General features: G+C 35.8%; 1 protein-coding gene across 4 annotated transcripts in view; it reads right to left on the bottom strand.

Annotated features, from left to right (window-relative positions):
• DIAPH3 (diaphanous related formin 3) overlaps positions 1-27,215 on the bottom strand; it is a gene marked incomplete at both ends in the record, with an annotated part of 549,577 nt that overhangs the window by 231,103 nt on the left and 291,259 nt on the right. For all 4 annotated transcript variants that reach the window (XM_082675745.1, XM_082675746.1, XM_082675747.1 and 1 more), the window contains 2 exons: positions 2,309-2,438; positions 17,517-17,756. In XM_082675745.1, the coding sequence (XP_082531871.1) occupies positions 2,309-2,438; positions 17,517-17,756 (370 nt within the window). The remainder of the gene's footprint in view (positions 1-2,308; positions 2,439-17,516; positions 17,757-27,215) is intronic.

Below are 27,215 nucleotides of genomic sequence, written 5' to 3'. Positions count from 1 at the left end.
GTGGTGAGAGTGGGCAACCTTGTCTTGTTCCTGATCTTAGTGGAAATGGTTTCAGTTTTTCACCATTGAGAAAGATGTTGGCTGTGGGTTTGTCATATATGGCCTTTATGATGTTGAGGTAAGTTCCCTCTATGTCTACTTTCTGGAGAGTTTTTATCATAAATGGGTGTTGAATTTTGCCAAAAGCTTTTCTGCATCTATTGAGATGATCATATTGTTTTTCTCCTTCAATTTGTTAATATGGAGAGATATACCATGCTCTTGGATTGAAAGAATCAACATTGTGAAAATGACTATACTGCCCATAGCAATCTACAGATTCAGTGCAATTCCTATCAAACTACCAATGGCATTTTTCACAGAACTAGAATAGAAAATTGCACAATTTGTATGGAAACACAAAAGACCCCGAACAGCCAAAGCAATCTTGGGAAAGAAAAACGGAGCTGGAGGAATAAGGCTCCCATACTTCAGACTATATTATAAGCTACAGTAATCAAGACAGTATGATAAAGGCAGAAAAACAGAAATATAGATCAATGGAACAAGATAGAAAGCCCAGACATAAACTCACACACATATGGTCACCTTATCTTTGATAAAGGAGGCAAGAATATACAATGGAGAAAAGACAGCTTCTTCGATAAGTGGTGCTGGGAAAACTGGACAGCTACATGTAAAATAAATAAAATTAGAACACTCCCTAACACCATACACAAAAACAAACTCAAAATGGATTAAAGACCTAAATGTAAGACCAGACACTACCAAACTCTTAGAGGAAAACATAGGCAGAACACTCTATGACATAAATCACAGCAAGATCCTTTTTGACCCACCTTCTAGAGAAATGGAAATAAAAACAAACAAATGGGACCTAATGAAACTTAAAAACTTTTGCACAGCAAAGGACACCATAAGCAAGATGAAAAGACAACCCTCAGAATAGGAGAAATGGGAGAAATTTGTGTCCTTTAGGTAATATTTGCAAACGAAGCAACTGACAAAGGATTAATCTCCAAAATATACAAGCAGCTTATGCAGCTCAATGTCAAAAAAACAAACAACCCAATCCAAAAATGGGCAGAAGACCTAAATAGACATTTCTCTAAAGAATATATACAGATTGCCAACAAACACATGAAAGGATGCTCAACATCGCCAATCATTAGAGAAATACAAATCAAAACTACAATGAGGTATCACCTCACACTGGTCAGAATGGCCATCATCAGAAAATCTACAAACAATAAATGCTGGAGAAGGTGTGGAGAAAAGGGAACCCTCTTGCACTGTTGGTGGGAATGTAAATTGATACAGCCACTATGGAGAACAGTATGGAGCTTCCTTAAAAAACTAAAAATAGAGCTACCATATTACCCAGCAACCCCACTATTGGGCATATACCCTGAGAAAACCATAATTCAAAAAGCAACATACACCACCATGTTCATTGCAGTACTATTTACAATAGCCAGGCCATGGAAGCAACCTAAGTGTCCATCGACAGGTGAATGGATAAAGAAGATGTGGCACATATACACAATGGAATATTAATCAGCCATAGAAAGAAACAAAATTGAGTTATTTGTAGTGAGGTGGATGGACCTAGAGTCTGTCATACAGAGTGAAGTAAGTCAGAAAGAGAAAAACAAATACCATATGCTAACACATATATATGGAATCTAAAAAAAAAAAAAAAAAATGGTTATGAAGAACCTAGGGGCAGGACAGGAATAAAAACCCAGAGGTAGAGAATGGACTTGAGGACATGGGGAGGGGGAAGGGTAAGCTGGGGCAAAGTGAGAGAGTGGCATGGACATATATACACTACCAAATATAAAATAGATAGCTAATGGGAAGCAGCCATAGAGCACAGGGAGATCAGCTCGGTGCTTTGTGACCACCTAGAGGGGTGGGATAGGGAGGGTGGGAGGGAGATGCAAGAGGGAGGAGATATGGTGTTATATGTATAGATATAGCTGATTCACTTTGTTATACAGCAGCAACTAACATGACATTATAAAGCAATTATACTCCGGTAAAGATGTTAAAAAAAAAAAAAAAAAAAACTGCAAACCTATATGTTTTTGTGTATAGGGCCTCACTATCCAGTCAAAAAATTAAAGTCATAGCTCCAATAATGACAATTGATAAAGTAAATGTCCTACAACTTTCTATTTTTAAAATGGCATATTCAGTATGAAAACACAGTGACAAAGTGGCAAGTATGTTCAAATAAAAGACATTATTTTCTGTACCAACTGAAGACCCAGAGCACGAAAATCTTTTCTGTAAAAGTACAAACCTTTACTAGCTTTGTCCAAATGTTCCAAATCATTCACAAAATTGAGGATATCAGGGTAGTTTTCTTCACATATTTGCACAAGAAAATGTAGTAGTGTTGTTTTCTGATCTGCTGATTTTGTGTCCTTTAGCTAAACAGAATGAGAGGGAGAAAAAATACAGAGTCAAAAATATGTTGATAGTCTCCCTACTTAAATAATGTTAATACTGTTTTTTACAGATAAGAAATAAATGAGCTGTAAAATTAGTTAATGCTATTTTTGAAAAGCCACTATTTAAACACTTGAAAAGCTACTCTTCATATACTGTTGTTTGGTCTAAGTCATTAATATTTACTGTAAAGAAGGAATAAGCTTAATTCAATCTAGTATGCAATGTTTCATGGGGAAAAAAAAATATGGTGAAATGCCCAGGAAAACAGGACAACCTGGGAACGTATATAATATCAACACTTAAAACAATCCCACATGCTTGCTCAGTTTTTCATTTGGCACAGATTTATAGAATGCCTACTAGGTACGGCAGGAGTCGGAGACGCAACACCAGTAAGTCATTCCTCAAGAAGCCATTTAGTGGGGCGGGGGGGAAACCCCAGAAAATATGCATTTCCCCTGTGTGACAAAGAGTATAGTAAAAATAATCATACAGTATGCCTAGGAGGACAGGGCACCTGAACTGAACACCAGCAGGCAGGAAGTTGTATGGGTTGAGGAAGGGAAGGAAAAAACTCAAAGGCACAGTTTGAAAAAGACCGTAGATGAGGAAGAAAGTGGCACTTTAGAGGAGTCCAAGTGACTCCAAAATAAAAGTACATGTTGCGGGGAGGGGGAAGTAGGGAGAGTAGAAAGAAATATGAGGAGAAGGCCAGAAAATTAAAAGAAAGGCAGACCATGCTATGGATATAGGATTCTGATCCCTAAGAACTGGGAAGTTTTAAACTAGATGAGAGCTAATCAGACGTACATTTTAGAAAGCTCCTTGTAGCACAGTGTGGATAAAAGATTAGAGCAAGGGTAAAAACAGAGCAGGAAGAATAATTGTAAAAGCTGTAGCAATAATCCAGGCAGGGAAAGAAAACAGCCTTGAGATGAGGTAATGCCTTAGGCATGAGATAATGGGACAGGGTGGGCATGGAAACCCACATGATGACATCTATTGAAACGGGACAGAAAGAATGAGAAAAAGATTTGGGTGGGGTGGAGAAAAAAGAATTGTTTCAGTTTGGGACAAGTGAACTTGAAGTTTTTGAATAACATCTAAGTGGAGACGCTGGGAAAGGATATAGATATATATAGGTGTAGAACAGTGTTCTCAACCTTTATTTCATTATTGCTGGCTAAGTTTTTTTAGGCGTATTTTTCCGAATCATTTGCACCTATGAAATTTTAAAATGATACATATACTATATACCTGTTTATGTACTGCATGTACATCTGTGCTTTACACATAAAAACACAGGCAGATAGGAAAGATATTTTTGCTCCCCGAGAACCAATTTTCCATCCCTTGAGGGTGATAAACTGTAGAGAATACATAGTGAGAACTTATTCTAGGATTATCGGTTTGTGAGCTCTTAGCCTCCAAAGCTAAAACGTTGACCAAATAAACACAAATAAGTACACAGCATAAAAGAAAGGAGAACAGAGGCTTGAAGAGAAGGCCAGGATGGACCAATCCTAATCTGAAAAGGCCGAGGAATGAATTAGAAGGGAGAAAGGCTAGGCTACAACCTAGGTACAAATAGAGGTCAGCTTAGCTTTTGTGAGTGATGGGGGTAGGGGGTGTTGGGTGTGAACACAGGGCAAATACATAATCTGATAGTGTTCCCTACAAATGAGTAATCATCCAGATCAGATACACATATAAGGGGAGAAAAAATCACTCTTTTCACACCAGGATTTAATTTAGAGTTGGAAATTCTTGGTATACTTAACTGTGCACAACCTTATTGCTTCCTTTCCAACAATTTCCTACCTTAAAATAAGTGTATACACACACATACACATATATATCCATATGTATTTTTTTCAAACTCTATGTCACTAAGTATTATATCACTATCAGAAAAATATCAAATGAAAGTTACTATCCGATTGTAGCAGAAGGAGATATTCTGTGCCATCACAAATATTAACAAATATTAACATGACTTATTAATGCAAAAACTATCTTGTCCCTGGAAACACAGAGCTACCCTACTATAGACAGCCAGGCTTTCACATGATTACTCTTATAACAGGTTCAAATGCTGCACTGGCCTATTCGGCATGCAAACCATTCAGCAGCAATTGTTCCTGGCACTTTAAAAACTGACTGATATGAACAGAGTCCATTATTTGATGCCTCTTAAAAGGAACATAAATCACAACATTCATCTGGGTGTTCTGAAAAATTATTCCTCAAAAACTGACTCTGATCACTAGCTAGACTGATTGCCACTAACGTGTGAACGACCAGCTAAAACATAACACTAAAACTGGCCTTTAACTAGCTATGCCACCTTGGGCAAGTTACTGGACCTCAGATTCACATAAATAAAGTGAGAATATGGAACTGGACAGGAAAAGGAAACGCTAAATTCACTTTCCACTCCAAAAATATTAAATATACTTTACAGTGGACTTGTGTTAGTAGACATTGCAAAATCTATTTTTAAAAAATACTAGAATAAAAATGAAGAAACCTAGTTATAATCTCAGTCCAGAAGTTATTTTTGCATGCTTGGGTCAGTTAAAATCTTTCAGTTTCAGCTTTCACATACACTGAGAATGTTAATCCGATTTATAAAAGTTACCTTTCAACTCTACAATTTCATTCGTACTATCATCTTTAATGGATAAGGCTAGGGTAAAAGTAGCAAACTTTCACAAATATAATAGTTTTCCCTGGTACAACCATCAGTCAGTATAAAAACTGTCCTTTGATTTTAATTTTGCTATTTTTTTAAAGCACTCTAATGGTTAACTCTTCTGTTCCCCCACCTCCCTCTTTATAGCAATGACTAGAGAATACCGTTCCTTCGGTGGACTCCCAGTTCCTGACTGTCACCAATTTACACCTTTCTTATCATGCTCCGTTCATGTGAAACTAGACACATGTCCTGTGTGGAATGTTGATTAAGACAAGCACCTGGAAAGAGCTTTCCAGGGCGCTATTTGTGATATAGCTAAATGGCCAGCAATTGCTAGGATTAATATATCAAGAAATCTCTATGATCCAACAATAAGCAACTGGATCAATCTTGATCTTTATTCATGAGCAATAAGAATTCAGAATTAGAATTCTATAACCTATATAGCATCTACCAATTTAATAAATGTTAAGGATGCAGGTCAAACACAGATTCAAATATTTAGAGACAATCATAAAGCTAAACACTAACTTATGGAGGAGGTTGCTATCCTGGCTGTACTATTGAAAACATCAACTGGTTAGCAACTCACATACTGGTCACAGTCTAATATTTAAAATATACTCACTGAATAATAAATAGAAGTCTCCCATCCCTCCAGAACAGAATCTATATTTAGCAACCAGGAGACTTAAAAAAAAAACACTCAAATTCCCAAATAAATAAATCTGAAAATATACCTAATAAAAGATAAGAAGTTAAGAAACACAGAGAGTGACTATTTGTTGACAATGCACGGGTACTTACAAACTACTAGTTGCTCTAAATTCCAGGACAGAGATTCTTCATTCAGTTCCTAACGTTCTCAGGAAAAACTGCACAGTGCTGGGAAGGTATTCTTCCTGCCTCAATTACTCTATGCCCTTCCTTCCTTCTTTCCTTCCCCCAAATCACTTTAAAAAAAAAAAAAAAACCCCAAACAAAAACCAAACAAAAAAACCCTCCCAGAAAGCACATGAAAATATATGAAAGCAGAGCAAAATATATTTATCACAGTCTTCATTTACTTGCTCAATATTTTTTCACCTTTTGATAAACATTAACAACAAAAAGGGCACACTCTATTTCTACTAATTATTCATATCATACATAATCAGCAATTGAGCTAGAACAAGGAAAGCTTGAGAGATGGTGCTAATTTTGTTGAAGAGAAAAAACAACTTGAGCATACTCTGTAGTGCTAACTCTTGGAAAGAAAATGAAGCTAAAATATCTGGCTTAAAAATTTATTCTTAAGTTTAAAAAATATGCTTTTTAAAAATTTTCACCGACATTGCTTGACAGGATTCCTTTGGTATCACTGTCAAGAGATTTATCTTACTAATGAGTAATCGTCACTGTTAAGGAGAATTTCTTGTTTATATATTGTTTCTTTAAGGAACATTTAATGTGGCATAGATGTCAAATAAACAAAAAGATGGATGGAGTTTCTTCAACCGCTCTTTTCATTCTAGACAAAATAATGTTAAAAGCAGATCCTGTAATAAATCATGGCCTAGTTGTCAGTCTGGATAGAACTCCTTTGTAGCTACAATGCAAGGTTTGGGAATATTTTTAATCTATTCAGCATGAACTTGGATGACATTTAAAGAAAATTCCATTGTTTTAGTCACAAGAAAGAAAATTCCTAAAATAAAAACTAAGTATCGTCTTGGTGATTTTCAGAATCCAAAGAACTACAACCCCTTACACTCTGAATAATAAAACTTTATCTTAAGAATATTGTTAAACTAGTAGCTGTTCCCCATTATCATGTTCCTATACTTCAATTACGTTATCCAGACAGCACTGACTCTTTGGATGTTGTAGACATTGCTGAACACCAGAAAAATGACAAAATTATGAGGGTCTGTAATGGCTCCATGAACATTCTAGAAGACCCTACCTTGTAAACAGTATGAATGCTGAGGACAACAGCAGCCACTCTTATTTGTGTGGCACTTCCTAAGAGACAGGGATTGGCCAAATAATACAAACTTGTTAAGTGCTTGAAACACACACCATCCTTATGAGGAAGGAACTGGTACTAAGAGGGCAAAAGAGATGTGAAACATCATGTAGCATACCCCAGATCACATAGCTACTATCCAGTAGAGCCAAGATTTATTTGAACCCACTTCTGTGTGAATCCAAAGCTCTTAACCACTATAAAATGCAGTTCCTCTACAAAATCTTTATTTAATATAGATTATTATGCATCAAAAGAAACAAAATTCTCAAAAACACAGTGGATAAAAATAGTAGTAAAACAGTAAAATAGTGTTCATTAATGCAATTTAAAACACTGAAGCCCTATAACCTGCTAATTCTAGCCTGGAAAGCCTCTACACCCCTATCCTGAGGTCACTTCTAGTTCTAAAAGCATGGCATTCTTTCTATTGTTTTATCTATACAATTAATAAAATGCTACCTGAATCTTACCTCAAATGCAAAGTCTTTCCATATTGCTAATAGATCAGTGCTCACAAAATATGATAAAAATATGGTTGAATGACACTGTAAAGTTTCATCTTTAACAGACCCAACCAAGTATATCTACTAACATCATACTCCATCTTAAATCATTTGCAGAATAAGGTGCTTTGTATATGTTTGAAACATCTCTAAGTGTAAGTTACATGTATCCACATGAAAATGGATGTGTGAATATGAACTGCCAAAGAATATATCATAATTGCTCAGATATGAAGCTCAAAAAGTCAATGCGTAGGTTCAAATTCACTAGTGAAACCAACTACAACTATAGAATGAACTGTTTCCTGATATATATAAATACATTTTTAAAAATCAATCATTGTGCTGATTAAATTTTTAAAAATACTGTGTATCCCTCCAAAATGAATGGAAATTTAAAATCTTAACATAAATTAAACAATATGCTTTGCATCATCTATGTCACTGCCGTCACTATTAATACCTATAATAAAACTTTCATAGTGATTTTAAAGATAGGTAGCGATAAACTAATATTAGGTAAAATAGATATTAGATAAATTTATAGCATTCACATATTAAAAAACATATTTATTGCTTAGTTTTCATTTTAAAATGATGAGAGTTGAAACATTAAATAAGGAAGAAAATGCTTTAAATGATGTCAGCTTCTATAATTAAACTGACTTCTACTATATCTCCATAGACACACTATCTCTGAATTATATTTTAAACATATTTCTCTTGGATTTCAGTGAGCACTTCAGCATGAAAAGCATTTTTGCATTTTAGTAAAATTTTATCTTGTTGCATTATTATATTGTTCAATGTTCTATTATTTACACTATTCCCTTATTTCACAAGAGATTTAAAATAACTCAGTGTTCTTTAGTTAATATAAATGGCTCAAATACATTAATTTTAAATTAAATGGTTTTTATACTCCTTAATTTTTTTAATTAACAGACTTTATATTCTAGAGCAGTTTCACTTTAGGACAAATAGAGCAGAAAAGACAGATTCCCATATACTCTCCCCTCCACATACACAAATTCCCCTATCAGTAACATTTTGCATTAATGTGTTACATTTGTTAAAATTTATGTACCTTTATTGATGATATTGATACATTATTATTAATTATTAACCTTAGTTTACTTTTGGGTTCACTCTGTGTTCTAAAGTTGTATGGGTTTTGCCAAATGCATAATGTCACATATCTACCATTACTGAGTCATAGGGCATAGTTTCAACATCCTGAAAAATCCCCTGTCCTCCACCTATTCATCTCTTCCTTCTTCCCCCTCCCCCCAAACCTCCAGAAACCACTGAATTTTTTACTATCTCTATAATTTTGTCCTTTCCAGAATGTCATATAGTTGGAATCAGAGTATGGAGGCTTTTCAGATTGGCTTCTTTCACTTAGTATTATGCATTTCTCCATGTCTTTTCTTGGTTTAAGAGATTTTCTTTTTATGACTGATTTAATAGTCTATTGCAGGGGTCCCCAACGCTCAGGCCACAGACCAGTATGGGTCCACAGCCTGTTAGGAACCTGGCCGCACAGCAGGAGGTGAGCAGCAGGGAGGTGAGCAAGCGAAGCTTCATCTGCCACCCCCTGTCGTTCCCCATCGCTGGTCTATTGTATGACTATATGTATGACTATATCAGTGGGTTTTATCCATTCAGCTATTGAAGGACTTCTCGAGTTGCTTCCAAATTTTGGCAACCACGAATAAAACTGCTACTTGTATGCAGGCTTTTTACTCCTTGGGGTAAACAGGAATGTGATAACTGAATCCTATGTTAAATCTATGTTTAGCTTTGTAACTGCCAGTCTTCTAAAGATGCTGTACTATCTTGCATTCCTTTCATCAGTGAATGAGTGATCCTGTTGTACCACATCCTCAGTAGCATTTGGTGCTGTCAGTGATTTGGATTTTAGCCATTCTAATAGATGTGTAATGGTGTCTCATTTTTTTTAATTTGCAATTCCCTCACGACATATGATGTTGAGTATATTTTCATACAGTTATTTGTCATTTGTAAATCTTCAGTAAGATGTCTGTTCAGGCCTTTCTAAAAAAATTGGGTTGTTTCCTTATTGTTGAGTTTTAGAGTTCTTTGTATATTTTGGATACAAGTCTTTTGTCAGATAGGTGTTTTGCAAAGATTTTATCCCACTCTATGGACTGTCTTTTCACTTCACAGAGCAGAAGTTTTTAAATTCAAATAATGGCTAACTTATAAATGTCCAGTTTTTCCAGCATCATTTCTTTAAAAAACGATTCTTTTCCATTGAATTACCTGTGCTGCTTTGTCCAGGATCAGTTGACTATACCTGTGTGGGTCTATTTCTGGGCTCTCTATTCTGTCCCACTGACTATATCTTTTTCCCCCCAATACCACAGTTTTGATTACTGTAATTTTATAGTAAGTCTTGAAGTCAGTCCTTCCCCTTCCTCCTCCTCCTTTTCTTCCTCCTTCTTCAGTGTTGTATTGACTATTCTGAGTCTTTCACATATCCATAAAAAATTTAGAATCAATCTGTCAATACCCACAAAATTACTTGCTGAGATTGTGATTGGAATTTCATTGACTACATGGATCAAGCTGGGAAGAGCTGACACCTTAACAATATTGAATATTCCTTTCCATGAACATGGGATATCTATTTCTTTATCAGATTTTTTTTTATTTCTTTCATCAAAGTTTTGTCATCTTCCTCATACAAATATTGTAGAAAATTTTTGGTGCTAAAGTAAATGATATTCCATTTTTTATTTCAAATTCTAATTTTTCATTGCTGATATTAAAAAAGTAGTCAACATTTTAATGCCAATCTCATATCCAGAAACTTTGTTCTAATTGCTTATTAAGTTCCAGAAAGTGTTTTTCTTTCTTTCCTTTTTTTTTGATCAATTTTGGGGGATTTTCTACATAGGCAATCATTTTACTTATGAGCAAAGACAATTTTATTTATTCCTTCCCAATCTGTATACTTTTATGTCCTTTTCTTGTCTTGTTGCATTAAGCCAGGACCTCCAGTACAATGCTGAATAGAAATGGTGAGAAGGGACATGTTTCCTTGTTCCTGATCTTAGGGGAAAAATATTTAGTTTCTTATCATTAAGTATGATGCTCTCTGTAGTTTTTATAGATGTTCTTTATCAACTTAAGGAAATTCCCCTGTATTTCTAGTTTGTTGAAAGTTTTTGTCATGAATGGGTATTGTACTTGATTAGCTGTCTTTTCTCCATATATTGATATGGTCAAATGGTTTTTCTCCTTTAGAGCCTGTTGATTTGATAAATTACATTAATTGATTTTCAAATGTTAAACCAGCCTTCCATACCTGGAATATATCCCTCTTGGTCATGGTATCTAATTCTTTTTTGCATATTGTTGGCTTTGATTTATAATATTTTGTTGAGGATTTTTGCATCTATGTTCATAAGAGATATTGGTCTATAAGTTCCCTTTCTTATAATGTCTTTGTCTGGTTTTGGTGTGCACTCATTTCATCATCAGACTCTTCCCTGCTACATAAGCACATATGTTCACAAATACTATTGGCTAAGTATTACTATACAGATAATAGTGTTGTATGTTTTATCTCTGATCCAGACCTTTGATAAAAGAAAGTCTCCTAGAGTATCAGGAATGGGGTATCTTGTTTAATTTTTTATTTTCATTTATAAAATGTGTAAAAACAGGAGACTAGATTGAACCAAAGATGGCTGGTAAGATTCATTACTACCTCTGATGGGTAGTAGCTATCTCTAAGCATGGTGTTAAGGAGGATTCTGAGGCTGTCTGCTTCAGGGAAAGGAAGTTTGACAGATTAGCAATGCTGGTTTTGAGAGTGGTGAGACGACAGCACATAAGCAGTGCATTTGCTGTTCATGAGCAAAGCCACTTATCTTTTATAATTTGATTAAAGGAATAATTCTAATTTACAATGTTTAATAGTAACTGAAAAAACAAAGGTAATGTGAATAAATTTACCAAAAACACTACTTAGTAAAGCTAATTAAATAATTCCTGGAAAATGCTATAGACTAAATGTGTTAACGAATGAGTCAAAGAGGGTTAAGGACTCTAAAAAGTTTCACATTGCTTTGGAAGTCAGTATTTTTCAGTGATTTAATTGGCTGGATGTAAAATAAGAATGGCATTTGTTATCTGTAAGTCTTTGGCCAAAAACTGCTTTATTTTCGAAGGGTGCCAAAACTTACTAGGGTGGTTTTCCAATCTGATAAAGAATAAAAAGCCCTCTAAAATCCTTATAAAACAGTAAATGCAGATGGAACAATGGATTTGTTTGGGAGAAGTCTTTCTTAAAAATAACTTCATGGAGTAAAGGAAAAGGTGATATACAAGAATCAAAATTTCACAAAGATTCACAGTGGCAACCCACGTGACTGTGACAGGCTTATGAAATAGAAACTGTCTGTGACAGGCAGAGGGATTTGCCTCCTGCTTTTCATAATCACTGAAACTCTACTTTCCAAGGTCAAGTCCTGCAAAATAACTCAGAACACTGACCATCAACTTATTTCAGTTCCACCACGTGCCTGAGATTCATACTCCTTTCACTCCCTTTCTTCCTTTCAGAATAATGTCCAGCGTGGCATGAAAGAAAAGCAGCAGTTTTGGAAATATTTTCACCGCTCATCCTTAAGTGAGGAAGTAGAGTTGTTTCATTTCTGATTTTGTTCTTGTGTTGGTTAGGTTTTGCTTTTGTGTGTTTGTTGGTTGGTTGGTTCCAGGCCACCAATTTGGTTTTCATTCTGGGATAAGTAAGCAGGGCAGAAGACAGACAAAGTGATTTTCAGTTCAGTCTGTGCATTAAAATCACCTGGGGGAGCTTTTTAAAAATGCCACTAAACAGGATCCACATGCATACATGCTGAAGTAATTGATCTGACGTGAGGCTGATGCATCAGTATTTTTTAAAGGGCACTGTGGGTTGAGAATTGATGTCCCACAAGGAGAGCTGTTCACAACTTTAAGAAATCACTCACTAGAGTTGGTGACAGCATTAAAGAATGAGGAAACTAAACATTTTTTCTAAAAAATCTTCCCCATCACAGCTTTGGTGAAGTTATTCTACTTTTGGTTAGCCTGTGCTCGTGAAAGAAATATACAGACCAGATAAGAATTTCATGCACTAGAAAAGATAACTTAGACAAAAATCAATCTGACCTGCCACCACTGCCTTTTATCACCTAACTCCCAACACCAACAGCCCCATTACTATGTATCCTTTGATAATTTCAACTTTGAGAGGAACTAATTGCATATTCTACTGATAACAGAAAATTTCCTACAAAGTAATGATATGGATAAATTTATAGAGGAAATCAATAGTGAATTTTTCTGCAATTTCCCCCCAAATAACAGCATAAACTGATAGAAATAAGTTATTACAATTGGTAAACTCTTTCAAAATTTATATTTACTATCCCAATACAGGTAGTCACTTTATTTAGTTATACAGAACAAAGAGCTACAATTTACAGCTCCATCATCCAGTTGTATTGATTGAGATGATTTGTTACTCAGGAATCAAACATTTCAGTAGACATTAGTAAACATTATCAAACACATGTTATAGTCATTGTGCATGGATAAATAACGTCTGCTTTTTAAATAACAAGTTAAAATCATCTCATATATTTAATATGGTGTTGAACTTTGATGGCTGAGTCAACTCATTTTTTGCTAGAATGCTGATCTACTTGGCTCTACGCACAGATTCACTAAAATTACTAATTTCAACACTAATGACATAAAATTTTTCTAGGTGGGCATTCTGGTCAGGCAAGCACCTACTATTTGCTGCTTGTATTTCTAAGGATACAAATTAACCAATACAGGTCCTGAAAAAAGAATATAATCTCAAACTGCTTATTATCCAAATTTATCTAAAGTTTAGTAATATCTTTGGAGGATTTTATGAATGACAAGCAGTCTGTCCATTCTTCTATATAGTCTGAGGTTTATCCTTTTAAAAAGCCAAGTCGCCAGAAAGCAAGGTATTGAATACTTACACCATTTTGATTAAACTAGGGATAGCATTACTGTAACTGAAAAATACATATGTATCTTACTATGAGGGTTCTCTTGGAGTGCTACCTCATAAGAGGATCTGAGTACATATCTGTCAGGGGAGGGGAGGGGAGGGGAAGATGGAGGAGACAAGGGGAGGTGGTTCTAAAAGAAAGAACCTCATGAAATGGATTTTTTCACTTGCTGTTTAAAGGAACACTGCTCAACACTGTATTTTCCCTTTATAATGACACAAACGCAAAATTTCTCGTGAAGTTCAGCTTTGGCTAATAAGAGAAACCACAATTTTTAGCTCATGAAAAGTTTCATGACCATGCTTTGCACTTCACTTTTTCCATCCGAAAACCTCAAACCTATACGTCTACTTTAATTTATGTTTACATCTTAATACATTCTAGTCTATGGTTACTTTATATCTCATATTTAACATTTATATTTATTTATCACAGACCCTATCGAATCTTTAAGTAAAAGAAAGTAAAATCTTTTCTCTCTGAACTCATTTATTGTAGTTAGTCATCTCAATTACAAATGTATACAAATATATAATATAAACCCTAAAACCAAACTACAATGCATACAGGATTCATGACTCATGTATTTATTTCTAAACAACGCAAAGTTAACAATTTAATATGAATTTTCACACACTGTTCATACTTAAGCTAAATTTATAAAGGGCATTTAAAAGTAAAGATTTTGGATATAGAATAGTAAATGTCATATAATTACCCAGCATGTTCGAACAGATTAAAATATTACCCTGTCTTTCTACTGTCAAATAAATATGGAATTCCCTGTGTGTGGGCTTATTATCAAACCAAATGCTTTACACTCGGTGTGAAATTCACAATCGTCAACAATCAAGCTGCTACTTCTGATGACAAACATGATGAGATATCATCTTGTTCAATATAGGCTTATATAGCCTACTTGACATGTAGGCTAATAAAAAAATATGAAGTTGTAGTATTTATTTTGTTTCTTGTACAACATAAGGCTCCTTATAGGGATGATCAAACTAGCCAGTACCATTGACTGAAAATACAGTCAACTCTATTACCTGGAGACAGATTAACTGGTTTGCAGCATGACTATAGTGAAATCGTAGCAGCATGCATTGTATTTGTAAGAGGTTTTAAATCACTATGCATCAGTGACTGTATATAAACATGAGAGGATTTCTATTTTCAGCTACATAATAACATTGTCTCTACACAACACTGTATGTACTGCATTGTGTCCACTGCACTGTTATCCATTCAACAGCTATTTGTTCAGTATTTACTATGTACCAAGTACTGTATTAGGGAATTCTACCTCATTAATCAGACCTAATCTCTTGTCTACACTTCTCTTTCAAGGCAGAAATAAGGGAGGGTATGTGGTCAACTTCTTGTGAGTTGGCTGTAGTTCTGAGATGCAAAATCTAAAGAGGAACAGACACTTGGCACTATGAAACAAACTCCAGTAGGTCTGTACGTGTGGAATTAACTTCTCCCCCACCTCGCTCCTCATCCTGTTTTTCTTCCTTTGCTTCCCTTCTTAGAGAAAGCCTGAACCTGGCAGTCTTACTTGCCTCCTTATCCTTCAGCCTCCAAGTTAATAATCACCATGCCCTGACAATAACTAGATGTTCCTTAAATGTGTACACTTCCCTCCATCCCCTTTCCCCTTCAACGCCTTTACCACTACCTTAGCTCAGACCTCCAACATCTCAAAGCACAGTGACAGTTTCATAGTGGACACTCAAATATTTGGTAAAACATTTGAATAAGGCAGCTTCAGTCAGATGCCTTCTAAGACACTGAGGTAAGCTAGGAGAAGGACACACCAAAATCAGCCTGAACTCTTTTCTCTTTTGAGCAACTACTTCAAACATGTCAGTAGCAAGGAGTTATCTTTGACCCCTCCCTTTTTCCTTCACCATTCCCATCTATCTTCTCAGCTCCATTTCCTCTGGCATCCTCCCAGGTCACATGACACAGGTCAGCCAATCACCGAGTCTCTCCCCACTATAACCCCCACCCCCAACCCAGTGCTGTCCAATAGAACTTCCAGCAATGATGAAATGTGCCATATTTGCTGCCAGCATGTATGGACACTGACTCACTTGAAACATGGTAAATGTGAGGAATTAAATTTTTAATTTTATTTAAATAGTAATTGATTTAAATTTAAATATGTATGGCTAATGGTGACAGTACTGGGAAGTGCAGCTTACCTTTCTTCCATACTGCTGTTAGAATTATCTTCCTGGAAGACAGATGATAATATCACTTGACTTACAGAAGTAACATGTCTCCATAAAACCTTCAGTATAAGGTGTGACATTTGAAGCTCTTCACCATCTAGACCCATTTACTATCACATTTCCATTTTCTCCACTCCTCTTCCATCCAGGCTCCAACTGTGCCATGATATAACCCTTAATGTGAACTGTTGACACTTGCTTAGAATGCCCTTTCCTCTCAGGGAACATCCACTCGTCCTTCCAGATCCAGCTCAAATTCCTGATCCTCTCTGAGTGTGAAACTGCCCTTCCTTAGCCAAGCTAGCCACTCTCTCTTAACTCTGCTGCCATAACTTTAGTATAGAGCGCCATTAAAATATCTAAGCATAATTAATGGTTTACATGTGAAAAATATGAGTCCCATTATCCCAGGTAAATATTAATCACATACATTAAATGAGATGATCAGGTCAAGCATTTGGCACAGGGGTGAGTAAGCACTCTGTAAATGTGCAGTCTTATGAATCACATCATAATACTTGCTAGGAATCTTAACTGGACACAGCAGGCTATGAAAAGCAAGCAGAGGAAAATAAAAAGATGGAGATGGGAGAGGGGAAAAGCTCACAAGTCACCGATACCAACAGAAAGCATAAGCCAGGGAAATTGTGTAAGAAAAGCCATGAAAGCACGAAGAGATCAACTGTTCAGTAAACCCATAGCTAAAGCTGAACTTGTTTCTCACCTTCCAATCTAACCGGTAATCGCAATAATCAAATTCCTTAATCAGGGAGCGTAGATGTTACAAGGTCAAGAACAAGAGAAAGCTTTTCTTGTGATGTGTAACTGAGAAGAATTTGTTGTAAGCTGATCAATAAAGCACTGTTACTATGGCCCACTTCTTAAGACAGAGAGCTCTGTTATATACAACACTGAATACATTTGCTGTAAGAAAATTTAAACTATGGAAGAACCTGGAAGAAAAAAAATCTCTAAACTTACTCAATTTTCATCTCCTCTAAAATTATATTTAGATAGAAACATTTCAAAATAATTAATAACATCTGAGTTATGTGTATTCCTAATATAATGATTTTCCCTTTATATAAAGCAGTCTCACTTTTCTCTCCCTTTAGTCAGCTTTCAAAAAAGAAAAATGCAAAGAGATACTTAAATAGTTAAAGGTAAAGATTTTCGTGGCAATTCCAAGTAATGCTCAATATATATACTGTCATATGCACGTATTTATATTGAATGAATATTAGATTTAAATAATATTTTGATGTTCCATTTCATCAGTTCGAGAAAGCACAGGTTTACAACATAATTTTGCAGTTAAACAAAATTCTTCAGTTGAATTTGCAAATCAGAGAAAATTAACATTTGGATTTAGTTCAGAGGCTGAGTTGAGCTCAGTTCACTCTGGGTTTGGGTTGATGGTTCAGTTTAAGTTCTTGACAATGAGCACATCAAAATAAAAAATACGTAATGTAATCAGGGCTGACATTTAAGAATAAGTGTTCAGGCAAATTATATGTTCTGAAAAAACAAACTCACTTTACAGAGAGAGCTAAGGTTAAATCCGAAGGTTTGAGCATTCCGGGAGCCAGCATTCATGTAGTTTCCCATTAGCAACACAAGTTCCAGCAACTTGCTAAAGCTCCTGCTCTTCTTTATCTCTTCGCAGGCAGTACTGACAGCCATGATGTCAGGTTTGATGTTGTTCACCTGCTCTTCAAACTGAAGCTTAAAGAGAATAGCACTGAGCCGTGGCCGTAGTCTCTTCACATTGCTCATCTGATTGAAAAGAAAATAGCAGATTTCCTTTAAAATGCATGGTATACTTTAGTACTGTGCGGCTGCAAGTAATCTGGGATGATTTATTGGTATGACAGTATGGAAAAAGCAATATGTCCCCTGAAACTGATAGCAGGAAGAGAGAAAAGCCCTGCGTGTTTTTGTGAGGAATCCTGAGTCATCACTCAAAGAAAACATTAAAAATTTAGATGCTCGATGAAAAGAGAGCTTTACTTAAATGACAAAGTTTAAGAAATAAAGTACATATATCTTTTTTTTTAAAAAACTGAATTTTTAAAAGGTAACAGGATACAGAGGCAACAAATTACAAAGCATTCATAGCACTGCTTTAATTTTTGTTCAATACTGAAATATGCTGGGTCATGTTTAAAACATATTCAGAAAGGTCTAAAGAGGGTTTGTTTCTTCAAATAGCAATTGATGTCCACAGGAGCCCTGCTGACTAACAGTATGTGTTAGATTGAAGGAGAGTAAATAGGTCCCAATTTGTACTAAATTGACTTTCTTCAGAAACACAGGACAGCAGAATGACTCCTGACACATGCTAAATTAGCAGAGTCAGAGTTAGAAAACATGGGCAGAGCAGGAGACAGAAGCGGTGCAAAGCCACAGGTCTACCACGTGCCAGGTTAGCCCCGTTTGGGACTCTGTGTTTCCTTACTGGGTATAAAGGGGGTTGAAAGTGTTGAAAGAACAAAAGGGCTAGAGGGTCAGCAACTTCTTGCCTTAAATTTACCCCCGAACCATGTGCTAGCAACACACGTGAGGGGGTAGAGCCTGAAGGCTGGAGACATACCACATTTAAGTTACGTGTGAATTCCTTGACCAAACATGTTAGGAATTTGAGACTTAAAACAGATTGATGGGGCAGCAGTGGTAAAACAGGTGAACTTCAACAACGATTATAAACATCAAAAGCACTTTGAGGCAAGGTCAGAAAAAAAAAAAACAGTGACAGAACATGATAGGATCAAAATAGGGAATAGTTCTGTTAATCACTGACCCTCAAGGAAAAGCTAAAAAACAATGCCACATGAAGCTTATAGGATTTCTGTTAAAAACTATCTGCTCATAATATAACGATTGTTATTTAAAATAAACTGTACCATACAAAAGCCTGAACTTATTAGATTCCAATAGGATACTACAGGCACTGCTTTAATGACTTAACAACATAACCCAGTTTACTCATCTAACAAAATCGGAGCAATAAAGAGCTCTCAGTAGATACCTCTGAGAGAATATCTTCAGAGGAACCAAGTTCTTACAGTCACTAAATAGTTTCTCAGCAAATAATATATCTAATTTACATAAAGCATTCTCCCCAGCAACTTGACGTGTTAAATGCTTATGTGTATGCAACCAAGACTCTAAGAGCTCAACTAATATAATTAGTAAGAAGTCTCCTCTACAAGTATTCTAAGGAATGTCTTAAAATTCCTTGAATTCAAGAAACGTCTTCAAAATCCCATCTAGAGAAAATAAATTTTTTTCTCCTAGAAGAGAGTAAAGAAACTGTAAGCTCAAAAATGACATTTTTTTAAAGTACAAAGAAACATTACTAATGATGGTTTTATAAAATATATTTTAGTAATATAAAAATTTATGAAAGACAAAGTGAGACCTTATTAGAATACCAATTCTTAGTGGGCATGAATCATTGTTTGGACATTGTATGTCTAGCACACAAAGTAGAGGTAAGCAGTGATTACTTCTGATAAAGTCATTTTATTTGTTTTAAAATGCTCCCAAATGGACTCACTTACCTGGAACTTGTACCCTTACTTAAATATTACAAATGTAATATTTACACACATTCATATTATACTGGACCAAGGCTGTACCATGCTCTGTTACATTTAATTTATCCTTTAGAATACTAAGACATATAAGGGAACACTCACATGAGCTCATACAGTTATGGCCATTCAGAAGGTGTATGATGGGCCCACAGCATCTCTGCTTTCAGCCTATGCCCTCAATCATGATTATGAAATCAGGTATTTGGTACTTTGCAATAACAAGAGAAGAATTCTCCAGTACCCTATGCAAAACATTAGTATTGCGAAATATATTAATTTTAACATATATTAATGTACCACTTCATGTGCAAAGAGAAAAAAGACTACTTAAATGTCTACATTAAACTACCCTGGGGCTTCCCTGGTGGTGCAGTGGTTGAGAGTCTGCCTGCCGATGCAGGGGACCCGGGTTCGTGTCCCGGTCTGGGAAGATCCCACATGCCGTGGAGCGGCTAGGCCCGTGAGCCACGGCCGCTGAGCCTGCGTGTCCAGAGCCTGTGCTCCGCAACGGGAGAGGCCACAACAGTGAGAGGCCCGCGTACAGCAAAAAAAACAAACAAACAAACAAAAAAAAACAAAAAAAAAACTACCCTGAAGTATGTTAAAGCTTTCCTGCTGACAAGCTAGCCATATGTAGCCAGTACAAAGTAATTAATTTTCCTAGAAAAATATAACCTAGATTTGTATGAGTAATGAGTCTACCTGGCACGAGGGACAGGTACCTTGAAAAAATAGAGTAAGTCTGTGATGTAATGCAGAACAAAGTGCTGAGTTTATCAAATACCCTGACAAAGCCAAGTCAGGAAGGGTAACCTAAACAGATCTTTGAACACCTTTTTAAATTAGATGTCCTTTTCATATTGTTCTTTCTTCCAAATTTTGAAAAAGTGAGTATTTTGGCTGATAAGAAACAAATGCATTTTAGTGAACAAAATTACTGCACTGGAAAGGAATTTGAGAGATCACCAGAACTAGATCCTGTCCAGGGTCTACCATTTAGCCTACGCTAATCTCCTAGGCCAAACGGCTGCCCCTTTTATTTTAAAAATAACAACAACAGGGCTTCCCTGGTGGCGCAGTGGTTGAGAGTCCGCCTGCCGATGCAGGTGACACGGGTTCGTGCCCCGGTCTGGGAAGATCCCACATGCCGCGTAGCGGCTGGGCCCGTGAGCCATGGCCGCTGAGCCTGCGTGTCCGGAGCCTGTGCTCTGCAACGGGAGAGGCCACAATGATGAGAGGCCAGCGTACCACAAAAAAAAAAAACAAAAAAAAAAAAACAAAAAAAAGTCAATGAAAGTTAATGTTCTAAGATCTAAATCTTGTAATCTATGAAGGTAATAGCAGAGTTATTTTTCTCACTGGGCAAATCAAACTCTATTTCTTCAGATGGGATCAAAGAAAAAAGGTAAAAAAAGGGAAAATATTATATATTTTTTAAATCCTGAAGAATGTTTCTTCACCCCCTCACATATTCTATCAACACTAGACATTTGCTGGGACTTCCCTGGTGGTCCAGTGGTTAAGAGTCGGCCTTCCAATGCAGGGGACGTGGGTTTGATCCCTGATCAGGGAACTGGGATCCCAAGTGCCGCAGGGCAACTAAGCCTGTGCACTGTGGAGCCCGCGTGCCACAACTGGGGAGCCCACGCCTCTGGAGTCCATGTGCCACAACTAAGACCCGATGCAGCCAAATGAATAAATATTTAAAAAACAAAAACACTGGACATTTGCATTCTGTTTGCTTGCCCAAGAATCTAGAACTATGACTTGTCTGTCAAAGACTAGACTGAATGCATAAATGGAGAGCTATGATGCTCAAATAATATTCTCAATTGTAACAGAAAGTCATTAAAAAAGAGATAAAGAAGGGAAGGGTTACTGCAAAAGTTTAACTGTAAGATAGTTAATAATTAGAATGTTAGAAGAAATTAGAATTCATTTTTACAGAGGTATCCTTTACATTTATTAGTACAGAGTCCTAGCAATGTAAACACATAGCACCAAAATCTGACAATAATGAGTTATAGTCTGAAGACCAACCTAAAGGCATAAAAAAGAAAGTTAAAATATTTTGGTTTTATTACTATTTTTTGAAAGCAGGCAGCAGTACTCCGGCAACCACCCCATCACACCACCGCAGATGTCATGGGCCTGAATGAAAACACCTTAAGAACAGTGACTGGATAAAATCAACAAACAATATCCAGAACACTAAGGGTAATTTTTATTTCAAAATTTTGTTTGTTGGCAATATACACATTGTTGGAGCAGGTACAAAGTAAGATGAAAAGACCTTGAGAAAATCTGTGAACCAAAAAGCATTGACTGGGTGCCCACTCAGTGTTGCAAAAGGCACAGAAGTGGTGGTTGCTGCCCTTGTATCACTGAATTCTTTCCATCTGTCTTAAAGGGCAAAAAGGAGAAAAAGTCTTCAGGGAGATGTACTCTCCCATAATCTCACTATGGTTATCTTTTTCTCATATAATTTTAAGTTTATCCATTATTTCACAGGGGGAAAAAACAGAATCCATCTGACATTTTTATACCAACTACATTTAACACTATATCCTCTTTATTCAGTTTCTTTTATAAATATGAGATTTTCAGGAGCCAACTTATTCAAAACTTGTTGGGTTTTCCCCCACTTCTTGCCTGCAGCCTTGTGTAGGCGCACCTCAAAAGAAATTTGAGAACATCCTCTATATCTTCATTATTCTTCCCTAAAGTTGTGGTAAGACTAATTAATCATTCAACTTTCCTTCTAATACAAGTAACCTGCTGATTGAAAAGCTACTAGCTTGAGTCTTAATTGATTTACTACTCTAAACCTTTACGTTATACATGTTGTAAATACATAATTATAAGGAATAATGGGACGGCATTTCTGTAAGGTTAAATGACTCCTTCAAGGGCACAGGGACAGTAGGGCATGAGCCTAGAGCTAACTTGCTGCCAACTAACTGTGCATGCCACTCAGAGAATCACAATGTGGAAATTAATAACCGCAACTTAAAAGCCACCTGATACTCAAACTATCAATACTTCTACTATGTTTTCCTATGAGTAGGAAGAGACTTTAATTTCCCCATGGTAGTTATCAGACAAATCACTATGGAGACAGGTTGACCCTGCTGTGAGCTCTGCCTGCTACTACTTCATATTTCTTTCCTTTCTTCTTGGTATACCTAACTACCCCTGTATGTTTCCAGATCCACTTTTGTTGTCCCATTACACTGCACTCTCCACTCTTATTTCCATATTTGCTAATTCTTCCACTCCCCGTAAGAGAGGTGTGAGAAGCAAGGAGACTGAAAAAACGAGTGCATCTTTGTGAAAGACAAAACTAGAGAAAACAACAAAGGGTTGAGGGAGAAAAGTGACATCTGAGAAAGGAAGGTGATCTAACAACAGACTTAAGACACTTAGGAAAAAGTTTTGAACTTGATTTTTCTAATTAAACTATATGAAAAATGTCTTCCCTTTACTGTTAGCTGGCCAATATTTTCATAATCTCCAGAATTCTCAGAAAAAAAAGTTCATTTCACTTTAGGAAAGGCATCAAAAACATAGCTATTCAAGTGCCTTATGCCTGGGTAGTGCTTAGAATATCAAGAGTATTTTTAAAATAAATGTGCTCTTATGATAATAAAACTCATAAGCTAAAATTATTTTTTTTAAAACTACACAACAGCAAAGTACATTTTTTGTACTTTGCTATGGCAAAGTCACTTTTTTTTTTTTTTTTTTTTTTGTGGTACACGGGCCTCTCACTGCTGTGGCCTCTCCCGTTGCAGAGCACAGGCTCCGGACGCGCAGGCTCAGCAGCCATGGCTCACAGGCCCAGTCACACCGCGGCATATGGGATCCTCCCGGACAGGGGCACGAACCCGTGTCCCCTGCATCAGCAGGCAGACTCTCAACCACTGCGCCACCAGCGAAGCCCCAAAGTCGCATTTTTTACATTTTTCCAAAGGAGCAAGGTAAAGCCAAGAATTATACAAAAAGAAAAAAAAAAAAAAAGGATAAAATGTATATTCCTCCAGGTAGTCAAGAAATAGACAATTAGCTATAGACATCAGATATGCTTTCTCTTTGTCTACAAATGCTTATCAATTCTGGACCACGAAGGATTTCACAGGAGGTCCAAATGAGTTCCACAGATACTCAGGATCTGAAAGTGGTAAAGTTAGAGAGTGAGAGACTTCTTATTTAATTTGGCAGTCTTAGCAAACACTCAACACATAAGTTTCATATCTGATGAATTAAAAAGCTGGCATAAAACCCAGAAACTTTCTGGTGTCTTAAATTCATTCATGTCTGCTTCCAGACGATCCCCACCCTAACATAGGAAACCAGTGTTTTGATTGCTATCACTATAACTAAGTTTTGCCTGTTCTTGAAATTTATATAAATGAAACTTTCAGGAAACACTATTGGTGTCTGGCTTCTTTCACTCAATAAAATGACTTTGAGATTCACACACATGTTAGTATGATTGAGTACTGTGTTCCTTTTTATTAATATTTCATTGCAAGAATGAGCAATATTTCATTGCAAGAATACACCAAAATTTGTTTAGCCTCTTTCCTAAACCAAAAAGTTGATGGACTTTTTGGTTTCTTCCCAGTTTGGCGCTGTGTAGTGGGTTGGAATGAATAGGCATTGGAAGGATAAATCCTAAACCAGGTACCTGTGAAGGTGACCTTATGTAGAAATAGGGTATTTACAGATGTAATTAAGTTAAAGATTTCCAGGTGAGATCATGCAGGATTCAGGGAGATCCCTAAATCTAATGCCATGTCATTTTACAAGAAAGGAGAGAGAAAGTCACACACAGGAGGAGGCAACATGAAGACTGTGAAGATGGAGGCAGAGACTGGAGTGATACTAAAAGTCAAGAAATACCAAAGGCTACAAGCAGCTACCAGATGCTAAGGGAGAGGCATGGAACAGATTCTTCCTCAGAGTCTCCAGAAGGAACCAACCCTGCCAACAGCTTGATGTAGGACTTTTGGTCTCCAGAAATATGACAGAATAAATTACTGTTGTTTTAAATCACTAACGTTGTGGACATTTGTTATGGCAGCCCAGGGAAACTAATACAGGATATTATGAATATTCTCGTATGAGTCTTTTCATTTCCACTAAATAGTATAGTGTAAATGCATACTTAACCTTACAAGAAATTGTCAAACTTTTTACAAAGTGGCTTATGACACTTTACGCCCCCTTTGCCAATGTTATGCTTTATTCTTGAAGCTTTTATCTTTGAACATTTAGGTCTATATTCCATCCCTCATTAACTGTTCTGCGTGGTGTGATGAAGGAGTTGAGATTCATTTTAGTCAATAGAATATCCAAGTTTCGCAGCATCATTTGGTACAAAGAAGTTCCTTTCTCTACTCACTAGCCTTAAAGTCTTTGTTGAAAAATCAATTGATGGTATCTTTGTAAATCTATCTCTATACTTTTGAGAAAAACATTTATATATCCTTAAACCAAAACCTTACTGTCCTGATATCAAATCAGTAGTCTAGGTCCTCCAAGTTTGTTTTTCAAAATTGATTTTGTCCATTCCAGGTCCTTTGCATGCCATATGAATTTTTGTGATATCTTGTCAGTTACTATTATAAGACCTGCTGGGATTGATTGAGGATGTGTATCGTATGTGTATTACGAATCTATAGATCATTTGAGGGAAAAATGAGGTCTTAACAAATTGAGTCTTCCACTCCAGGAGCACGGTATGTATCACCATTTATTTACAACTTCTTCAAGTTCCCTCACCAATAATTTGTAGTTTGCAGTGTAGAAAATTTGCGTATGTTCAGGGAAACGCATCCTTAAGTATTTCACATTTTTTGATGCTATTGAAAACAGTACTATTTTATTGTGCTTTCCGATATATCATTGCTTATAGAGAAAAATACAACTGATTTTGGTACAGTGACTATTTTGTGACCTTCTAACAAAGTTTACTACAGATTCCTTATGTATTTACATAGATAATAAGTTCACTTACATCATTTCCAATGTACAGGCCTTTTATCTCATTTTTTTTTATTACACAAGTTAGAACATATATTATAATGCAGAAAAGTGATAAAAATAGATATCCTTGCCTGGTTTCCAATCATAAATGACAAAGAATTTAATCTTTCCCAACTAAGTATGAGGATAGCTCCGTGTCTTCCATAGATGTCCTTTATCAGGTTGAGAAACTTTCCTTCTTTTTCTACTTGCTAAGAGTTTTTATATATCATAAACAAGATACAATTCTGTCAAATGCTTTTTATTTTGTATCTAGATAATTATATGATTTTTCTCCCTATTTTCTGATAATATGGTCAACTACCTTAATTTTCAAATGTTAAACCAACCTTGCACAGCTTGGTAATGACACACTCTCCTTTTTAGGCATTGCACTATTTGATACAAAAATATTTTGACAATTTTTGTATATATGTTTATGTATGATATGGGTCTCTAATTTTCTGTAGTAGATTCCGTTCTTTGATTCCTGATGGAAATATGAGAATTTAGTTTTCTTTTTCAGTGCTTTCATTTTCATTAGGTTTAAAATTATTTCTTCTTTGACCCATAAATAATTTAAAACTATGTTATCCAATTTTCAAACAGTGAGAGATGTTCTATTATTGTTGTCCAATTTAATTCCAATTTACATAGAAAACATACTCTACAAGATTTCAGTCTTTTGAAAATTACTGAGACTTATTTTATGTTCCCATATAGTCTACCTTGGTGAATGTTCCATGTGTATTTGAAACGAATGTATATTCTGCAGTTATATGGGCAATGTTCTATAAATACCAATTAGAACAAGCTGGTTGATAGAACTGTCTTGATTTTCTAATTATTTACTGATTTGTTTCTTGATCTACTTTTTCTAGAATTTACTGAAAGGGGGCATTAAGGTCTCATTATGATTGTGAAGTTATCTATTTCTCCATTTAATTCTACAGGTTTTGCTTCATGAATTTTAATGTTCTTTATTAGGTGCATGCATATTTAAGATGACTTTCTTGTAAATTACTCCTTGTATCCTTGTGTAATGCCTCTATTTCTTATAATATGATTTGTCTTGAAATATACATTTTTCTGAAATATACAAAGCTATGCTACTTTTCTTATTGTCTAGTATCTGTTTTCCATTTGTCCTTTCTGCGTTTTACCTCTCTTTTATCCCTTCCTGCTTTTGTGTTTATCAAGCAATTTTTAGTATTCCATTTTATTTCTTCTACTGGCTTCTTAACTATATCTCTTTACTATATTTCCCTGGCTGCTCTAGGACTACCAATATGCCTCTTTATGTAGTCTACTTAGAGTGACTATTAAGTCAGTATTGTGCCTGTTCGTAGGTTTCATTTCCTGCCTCCCCCTTCCAGTATTTCACTCACACTTCCCACCTTCTGGTTCATTTCATGTGTGGTATAATGTTACAACAGCATAATTCCATTTGTCCTACCCAATCATTTGTGCTACTATCATATATTTTACTTCTATATACATATAAACCTCATCCTGCAATGTTATTTTTTTAATTATTAGTTTTAAGTAAATTATGAGAAGAAAGAAAACATAGTTCGTTGATTATTTCACATGGTCTCCATTCCTT

Source organism: Grampus griseus (assembly GCF_964374135.1).
Source record: "Grampus griseus genome assembly, chromosome: 18".
Classification (NCBI taxonomy): Eukaryota; Metazoa; Chordata; class Mammalia; order Artiodactyla; family Delphinidae; genus Grampus; species Grampus griseus.
The sequence above is the reverse complement of the archived record's forward strand: the minus strand, read 5'-3'. Positions and strand labels throughout refer to the sequence as shown.